The sequence below is a fragment of the Leptodactylus fuscus genome, chromosome 1 (genome assembly GCF_031893055.1).
Source record: "Leptodactylus fuscus isolate aLepFus1 chromosome 1, aLepFus1.hap2, whole genome shotgun sequence".
NCBI lineage: Eukaryota > Metazoa > Chordata > Amphibia > Anura > Leptodactylidae > Leptodactylus > Leptodactylus fuscus.
The window spans coordinates 108,428,226-108,437,734 of record NC_134265.1 but is presented as its reverse complement, the minus strand read 5'-3'; the positions used below and the strand labels follow the sequence as shown (position 1 = coordinate 108,437,734).

The following is a 9,509-nucleotide window of genomic DNA, read 5'->3' as shown; positions in this document are numbered from 1 at the left end:
GACCAAACTAGAAAGGTTTTTTTTTTTTTTTACTCTAGGTGTTTGTGGAAAAAAAAAATGTTTTAAAAGAGAAGTACAAATAAATTAACAAAATGACAGTGCCATTGTGGGTAAGGTGGCATGACATGAGTTAAAGCTCGGAAATTATTCCAATACAGGAAAGATCTCAGTCCTGCTGCTGAGGTTTATCCCTGTTCAGTGGTAGATGCCAGTCTATCGGAGGTCGCTTTCTCATAGTCCACACTGGGTTGTTATTCTGCCTCTCTTTCTGACGTGCTTCTTCGCTCTTTATTAGAGCCTCCTGCACAGAAGAAAAAATAGTTTTTGAACACGTTACTGTTAGTATCTCAAAAACATCTACATATAAATATTTTAAAAACATTTTAGGGAAAACTGATCTCTGACATATAACAGCAGTCACTCAACTCCATATTAACATGTTCCTTTCAAACAGTCCTCAATCTCGTGAATAGCATAGGTCCCAGTGACCAAGCAATTGTATCCTATTTCGTGGATAGGTGGCAATCCTTGAAAACCCCTTTAAGAGAACCTTTCGAACAAACCAAAAATGTATGAAAATAGTGAGGTGAGGTCAATGACTCTGTGGAGACTATTTTTGTTCCATGTGTAATCCAGTCTACTGCAAGAATAGTTTATAGTCAAGGGGGAACCTACTGAATGACAAAACAGCCAATTCTCATGCAAGCCCATGGCACATCTGCAGCACAAGTCCAGCTTGAGCCAGGAATAACAAAAAAAGAAGCAGTATTTGTGTGATTTAGCCTTAGACATTGGAGCAAATATATTTGTACATGACCTCAATACTGAAGTTTGGACCAATATATAAATGCCATCCTATTTCAACATTGATCACCTAGTCTCAGTACATGGAAGATTTCTTTTATTTTAACCTAAAACCTTCATCAGGAGAACAGAGTACTGAAAGTTTTCCTGTATGGTCCATGTGGATTGAACTAGAGCTCCTTTAACTTCTACAGGGCTTCCCTTTAAATTGACAAATCACCACTACTGAAACGTAAACATGCAGAGATATTAGAAATAGCCGACCTATCTCTGATCATTGCAAGAGGAGCAATGTACTATTATGTAGTTATACAAATTTCCGAAAATCTCACCTTAGCTTCATGACTCCTCTTCTTCTCCCATTCCTTACAGGCCATGTAGTCTGTCTTCCACTGCTGACAGGCGGGTTTTCCACCATGAGTGTAGTAGTAGTGGAAACGGTTCTTAAAGCTCTTACAATACTTCCATTCATCCCAATAGTCCTCACAGTCTCGGGGAGGCTTTGAAGACGGAAACAAGGAAAATGGGGAAAAAAGTGTATTTTACTACGGCCATACTTTAATTCTCTAATCTAAGCCATCATCCCTTCAGACGGTACTATACTGCAGGGAGGTGTCAGTGTAGTCTCTGTGCATTCTGCAAATGAGCTTTGTGACGGATAATGGCGGCTGTTTGAGCTTCCTGCTTTTCAGGAGAACATAGTTGCTATGTTTATTTGTAATAAAGATAACCATTGGTCCCATTCTTCTCATATCCAAGAATACCAATCATTTACTGCTACTCCATTACAACACGCAGTGATAGGCAGTGCACCAGAGACATTAGCCAATATCCAGGATCGCCAGGAATGTAACCATTAGCTCCTTTACCATCTTACACCATGGTCATTGGAGGAGACAATGGGGAACAGCATTCAACCTGATCCCTGTGCTGTAGCACTGCCAGATACACCTGGGGATGGTTTTTGTTTTTAATTTTGTTGTTAATTTAAAACAAAAAAACAAAACAAAGCTATAATCATAAAAAATAAAAATAAATAAATAAAAAAAAATTACCAGGAGCTTTGCGTGATCACTGAGTGAAATAAAATATTAAGCAGGTGACCAGCTGAGGGGGATTAAAGAAATTGTTTTGTTTTATTAAATAATTTTTGGTCTCCCCCTTCCCACGTTATTATTTATTAAGAGCTAAACATCCTGCAGTTCTAACTGTGGCCACTAAGGCTAAAATAGTCTTTCGCTTCCCGTTTCTTGGAGCATAGGCTTTAGGCTGAGTGCACAGGGTTTTTTGGTCCAAAAAACAGGTAGCACCGGCATCCGGTCGCACACTCCGCCCCGGATTAGGCCCAATGAATGGGCCTAGTCAGGAGTGTCATCAGGCAGATTTGTGAGGCGACTCGGCCTGAAGAATGAGCATATCCATTCTTTTTTCCAGGAGCCGGAACAAATGGCTCCCGAAAAAACACCTGACTGGCTCCCATTAATTTCAATGGGAGCCGTCTTTTTGGTCAGGATTTTGAGGCGAATACGGCCTCAAAATCCTGACCTGGCCTTAGACACAATAACCTGGAGCAGGTCCTAGTGACTTAGATATGAGTTTTCTAGGCATGCACTGTGACCTGTGCAGAATGGAGTAGATACGCTGTGAAATCACGTATTCTGGTGGATTCTGTGTTTTATCTACATATACATAATACCAGGTTTCCCCGAAAATAAGGCATATCCTGATAATAAGCCCTAGCATAATTTTTCAGGATTTTTGGAGTATGCTTAACCCCTACTCTGAAAATAAGCCCCAGTTTCAGTTCATTAAAAATAGTGTCTAGGCAGCTATACATGTAAATAGAATATAGCAGGACATCTAGTAAAGCAGACAACCCAAAAACAATTGGACACTGACCATAAGGGAGCTGACAACTAGGGTTGACCCCCTAGTATACAGCCAGCATCTGCCATGTATGGAGAGGACACAGCTCCTGAGTGTCTCCATACATCCTCATACGACCAATGAAGTACTATTACTTGGTTGTTAAGGTGTTAAATTCACTTTCCACCATGTGAACAGGGACCAACTTCACATTCCTTCAAATCCTGTAGCTGATGGTTTAGACAGCAGTTGGAGGGAGACATTGTAAATCAGTAGCTGAGGGGTCAAGAAGAAAGAGGAGTGGATAGGAGAGCAGTTGGGGCAGAGCAAAGAAAATACAGGATAGTCATTAGAGGTGCTATGGTCTCTACAGTTGTTACAAGGGTGAGGAGTCCCTACAGACATTACAAGTGCTACTGTCCCTCTAGTAATCACACTGATGTTGTGTCCCTATAGTTATTACAGTAGTGCTACGTCTTTACAGTCATTGCAAGTAACACTGTCTCTGCAGTTACTACAAGGATGCTATAATAATTGTAGGGACAGAAGCACCTGTAAGGACTCAACACCCCTGAAACAACTGAAGGAATACTGCACCTCTAATGACCGTCCCGCAGTCAGAGGTGTAATGTTCCATCAATTGTTACAGGGGTGTTGAGTCCTTACAGGTGCTTCTGTCCCTACAATTATTACATGTGATGCTGTCCCTATAGTTATTATATGTTCTGTCCTCGCAGTTATTACAGGGGTGCCGCCGTCCATACAGATATGACAGGGATGCCGCCGTCCATACAGTTATGACAGGGGTGCCGCCGTCCATACAGTTATTACAGGGGTGCCGCCGTCCATACAGTTATTACAGGGGTGCCGCCGTCCCTACAGTTATTACAGGGGTGCCGCCGTCCCTACAGTTATTACAGGGGTGCTGCTGTCCATACAGATATTACAGAGGTGCTGCCGTTCATACAGATATTACAGGGTGCCACCGTCCATACAGTTATTACAGGGTGCCACCGTCCATACAGTTATTACAGGGTGCCACCGTCCATACAGTTATTACAGGGTGCCACCGTCCATACAGTTATTACAGGGTGCCACCGTCCATACAGTTATTACAGGGTGCCACCGTCCATACAGTTATTACAGGGGTGCTACCGTCCATACAGTTATTACAGAGGTGCTGCTGTCCATACAGATATTACAGAGGTGCTGCCATTCATACAGTTATTACAGGGTGCCACCGTCCATACAGTTATTACAGAGGTGCTGCTGTCCATACAGATATTACAGAGGTGCTGCCATTCATACAGATATTACAGAGGTGCTACCGTCCATACAGATATTACAGAGGTGCTACCGTCCATACAGTTATTACAGGGTGCCACCGTCCATACAGTTATTACAGGGGTGCTGCCATTCATACAGATATTACAGAGGTGCTGCCATTCATACAGATATTACAGAGGTGCTACCGTCCATACAGTTATTACAGGGTGCCGCCGTCCATACAGTTATTACAGAGGTGCTGCTGTCCATACAGATATTACAGAGGTGCTGCCATTCATACAGTTATTACAGAGGTGCTGCTGTCCATACAGATATTACAGAGGTGCCGCCGTCCATACAGATATTACAGAGGTGCTGCTGTCCATACAGTTATTACAGGGTGCCGCCGTCCATACAGTTATTACAGGGGTGCTGCTGTCCATACAGATATTACAGAGGTGCTGCCATTCATACAGTTATTACAGAGGTGCTGCCATTCATACAAATACAGTTAGGGCCAGAAATATTTGGACAGTGACACAATTTTCGCGAGTTGGGCTCTGCATGCCACCACATTGGTTTTGAAATGAAACCTCTACAACAGAATTCAAGTGCAGATTGTAACGTTTAATTTGAAGGGTTGCACAAAAATATCTGATAGAAAATGTAGGAATTGTACATATTTCTTTACAAACACTCCACATTTTAGGAGCTCAAAAGTAATTGGACAAATAAACATAACCCAAACAAAATATTTTTTTTTTTCAATATTTTGTTACGAATCCTTTGGAGGCAATCACTGCCTTAAGTCTGGAACCCATGGACATCACCAAACGCTGGGTTTCCTCCTCCTTAATGCTTTGCCAGACCTTTACAGCCGCAGCCTTCAGGTCTTGCTTGTTTGTGGGTCTTTCCGCCTTAAGTCTGGATTTGAGCAAGTGAAATGCATGCTCAATTGGGTTAAGATCTGGTGATTGACTTGGCCATTGCAGAATGTTCCACTTTTTTGCACTCGAACTCCTGGGTAGCTTTGGCTGTATGCTTGGGGTCATTGTCCATCTGTACTATGAAGCGCCGTCCGATCAACTTGGCAGCATTTGGCTGAATCTGGGCTGAAAGTATATCCCGGTACACTTCAGAATTCATCCGGCTACTCTTGTCTGCTGTTATGTCATCAATAAACACAAGTGACCCAGTGCCATTGAAAGCCATGCATGCCCATGCCATTATGTTGCCTCCACCATGTTTTACAGAGGATGTGGTGTGCCTTGGATCATGTGCCGTTCCCTTTCTTCTCCAAACTTTTTTCTTCCCATCATTCTGGTACAGGTTGATCTTTGTCTCATCTGTCCATAGAATACTTTTCCAGAACTGAGCTGGCTTCTTGAGGTGTTTTTCAGCAAATTTAACTCTGGCCTGTCTATTTTTGGAATTGATGAATGGTTTGCATCTAGATGTGAACCCTTTGTATTTACTTTCATGGAGTCTTCTCTTTACTGTTGACTTAGAGACAGATACACCTACTTCACTGAGAGTGTTTTGGACTTCAGTTGATGTTGTGAACGGGTTCTTCTTGACCAAAGAAAGTATGCGGCGATCATCCACCACTGTTGTCATCCGTGGACGCCCAGGCCTTTTTGAGTTCCCAAGCTCACCAGTCAATTCCTTTTTTCTTAGAATGTACCCGACTGTTGATTTTGCTACTCCAAGCATGTCTGCTATCTCTCTGATGGATTTTTTCTTTTTTTTTTTTCAGCCTCAGGATGTTCTGCTTCACCTCAATTGAGAGTTCCTTTGACCGCATGTTGTCTGGTCACAGCAACAGCTTCCAAATGCAAAACCACACACCTGGAATCAACCCCAGACCTTTTAACTACTTCATTGATTACAGGTTTACGAGGGAGACGCCTTCAGAGTTAATTGCAGCCCTTAGAGTCCATTGTCCAATTACTTTTGGTCCCTTGAAAAAGAGGAGGCTATGCATTACAGAGCTATGATTCCTAAACCCTTTCTCCGATTTGGATGTGGAAACTCTCATATTGCAGCTGGGAATGTGCACTTTCAGCCCATATTATATATATAATTGTATTTCTGAACATGTTTTAGTAAACAGCTAAAATAAAACTTGTGTCACTGTCCAAATATTTCTGGCCCTAACTGTATTACAGAGGTGCTACCGTCAATACAGTCCTTACAGGGTGCCGCCGTCCATACGGATATTACAGGGGTTCTGCTGTCCATACAGATATTACAGAAGTGCCGCCATTCATACAGATATCACAGAGGTGCTACCGTCCATACAGTTATTACAGGGTGCTGCTGTCCATACAGATATTACAGGGGTTCTGCTGTCCCTGCAGTTATTTCTTTGGAGAACTTTGGATATAGTCAAACATGTTTATATGACCAGTAAAATGAGATATATATATATATATATATAGATAGATATCCTGTACATGTAGTGCCTACCCTTTTCCATCATACATAACTCACCAACATGTAACCTACTCGTCATACATATAACATGTCATGTGTCCTTCACCACACTCACCCGCCAGGAGTCAGCCATGCTAGCAGGATAACACTACAGGGCAGGTCGTGCCTAGATTGCAGTTACGCCTGACAGATATGACGTAACGGGAAGGGGCGGGGCCTCGTGGATTATTGTGCTGAATACAGGAAGTGGGCGCAGTGCACGTGCAGCCGGCGGAGGCGGAGTATGTGATAGGCAGGAGGGGGCGAGGATTGATGGGCTTTATACCGGCGTGTATGAACGGACAGCGGGGATATTTGCATGGGACTGCATATTGGAGAGGCTTAAGGAAGGAAGTTATGTTGTTTATATCGGACTGTATTTTGGACGGGCTGATGGGAGAAGGAGTGTTTTATATGAGACTTCATGCTGCTGTTTACATGGGACTGACAATAAAAGATTGGTGTTCTTTATTTGGGACCAAATGTTTTTTGTTTTTTTTTGGGGGGGGGGAGCAACGAGTGGTATTGTTATATGGATCTATTGGAGGATGGTGTTTTATTATATAAAACTGTAAATAACCGTAGTACAGGGCTCGACTATCTTTGAGGCTCCCATGGAAACGCCGCACTCCCTGATCACCTCCTCAATGAGAAGTTCTTTTGAACTACAAGTTATCCTGTATCCTTATGGATAGGGAATAACCTGCTCTGGAGGCAAAACCACTTTAAATGGATTGTCCAGGAAATAGAGTTGAAAAATAATAAAACAAAAAAAAAACATACTTACCTGTCCTTGGCTCTCCAATGTCCAGTTCCGGGGCTTGTTTTTTGGTGGAAGTTGTCATGGCACATGCCCGTTGAGGCTAGTCAGAAGGCTAAGGAAAGGACCAATGACGTCTCAGGTCCTTTCCTTAGGGTGCATTCACATGGAGGAAGTTGGCACTAATTCTGGCGCAGACCCCGCGTCAGAATCAGCCCTGAAAAAAGGACTCCCATTTACTTTAAATGGGTTCCGTTTTCCACTCGGGAAAAAAGCGGAAAACGGAACCCATTGACATCAATGGGAGTCTTTTTTTTCAGAATCAGCACCTTTCTCTGTGTGAATGCACCCTTAGGCTGTAAATTGGCCTCCGCAGTCTGCTGTGCTGGAAACGAGAATTTATTTAATTTGGTTTTTTTTCATCTTCCCTGGCCTCCATGAAAAAAAAAACAACAAACCTGTATTTCATAGACAACTCCTTTAAGTAAGAATAATAACTAAAGCAAAGTCAGGAAACCAAAGGAAATCATACCTGGCAGTATGACAACTTTGGGACCATAGAAAGTTCCTGCATTATTAAGTACTACTGACATCCTATCAAATTAAAAAAAAAAAAAAGCTGCCATCACTTAGATGGATAGGGAAAATATTTACAACTGCAAAACCTGTGCTTATATTTGCACATATGTTTAAGGGGAGTCTTTCAGTAGGAAAATTGATATCAAATTAATGCCAATACCTTGTAGGACTGCTTCTACACTTTCCAAAGTGGTCTTTCTTATTCTGGATTGCAGCTCCATTTTCATGAAACTTAGTGTTTTATTCTTATGCAAATTAACTGAAAAGGTTTTTACAGATGCTTCTTCTCCTGCTGGGGCTGTGTTCTGAAATCCAGTTAACTGCCCCTAACTGCGGAGCCCCAACAGAAGAAGAAACAATCCTAAGGCTAAAGTCCAGATTGTCATGAAAATGAAGCTGCAATATAGAATAATAAAAGCATCTTTGGAAAGTGTAGACACAGCATTACAAGGTACTGTCATTAGTTTCATAATAATTTTACTACTGCCAGACTCCCTTTGAATTAACAGTAAATGCAACAGGAAATACAGGAGAACTCTGTATTCTGATCAGTCACACACAGAATACAGAAAATTATACTCAATGACTCATAGTGTATACCTTCTTTGATAGTAGTCCTTTTCTCCATGTGGGTCAGAATAAATGCTTTTTCTAGCTACAGCTTCTCTTCTGTAGATATTGAGGTAGTTTTGCTATTGAAAATGTACCATAATTCAGGTGCAATTTGTGCCTAAACACTTAGAGACCAACACAAATTTAGCTGTTTCAGTGTTTTTAGATCTTTTAGGCTTCATTCCATCGTACATGTGCATTGTTAGGATGCTAGTTGTGTTTTTCACAGCTAGCCCACTGACCCATTACATTCTAATGAATCATGGGTCTGTGCATGGAGCAATGAACCCAGGGCAAAACTTGGGGCAGGTCCTATTCGTGTTTATTTTATAGCTGAAGTAGATTAATGGGGCTGTGGAAGCACAGGCAACACGAGGATATCATCTGTGTGCCATCCTACTATGATCTGTTGTTTGTGTGCATGTAATCTTTGTCAGAGGTGACCAATATCGAATGCTTTCCACATGTAAAGCCGCCTTCACATTCAGAATCAATAGTCATACAAGCATTTCACTCATTCTCATTACAGACGCATGGAAAGATGTAAGGTGTCTTGATGTATGCATCTGTAAGGCAAGCCTTATACATCAAACCTTGTTCTAGCAAAAAGATCTATCTGGGGGATACCCCCCTCCAAATGCCACTATACTGGACAATACTTCCCCATTTTAGCTCCACCATCCCTGAGCTAGATAGTGTTTTCTAGGACACATCTGATGATTAAATTCACTTTCTTATTGTTTGGATCATCACAAAATGATGGGAGAATTACTTCTAGTGAGCAATAAAAAAAAAAAATAGGATTCCACCTTTGGTAGAAAGGATGGTCAGATTTGAAATAACTTATTTTATCTTCTATCAGAGTATATGCAGGCTGCATGGACATGGAAAGAATTTCTGCTACTCAAAACCTGTTACATTTTCAGTGCAGACTTTATAATTAAAGTCTTAAAATGGTTGTCCAGATGATAATTGTATTGTTTAATAGGACGGCTACTGGGGATATAAACATAACAAACAAGTACTCAACTCTTCCCAGTAGCGCCCTTTATTTTATACATGTTCTGTAGTGTTTGGCGCAGCAGTCTCCTCACACAATGGCAGGCCTCCATGGTGACATCTTCAGAAACAGCACATCATAGAGGTC

The 9,509-nt window shown here is 41.8% G+C and overlaps 1 protein-coding gene across 1 annotated transcript; it reads right to left on the bottom strand.

Annotated features, from left to right (window-relative positions):
* On the bottom strand, positions 1 to 6,569 carry C1H22orf39 (chromosome 1 C22orf39 homolog). The gene is made up of 3 exons (XM_075275990.1): positions 6,488 to 6,569; positions 1,137 to 1,304; positions 1 to 301 (listed from the first exon to the last, which is right to left on the bottom strand). The coding sequence occupies exons 1-3, from the start codon at positions 6,503 to 6,505 to the stop codon at positions 167 to 169; spliced, it is 321 nt and encodes a 106-aa protein (XP_075132091.1). The 5' UTR covers positions 6,506 to 6,569; the 3' UTR covers positions 1 to 166.
* Positions 6,570 to 9,509: the final 2,940 nt, after the last annotated feature.

What these genes read in the sequence shown, in the direction of transcription:
- C1H22orf39 (XM_075275990.1), bottom strand. An exon ending in AGAGGAGTCATGAAGCTAAG is followed by an intron (nt 302 to 1,136) that starts GTGAGATTTTCG and finishes TCTTCTGTGCAG; the next exon opens with GAGGCTCTAATAAAGAGCGA.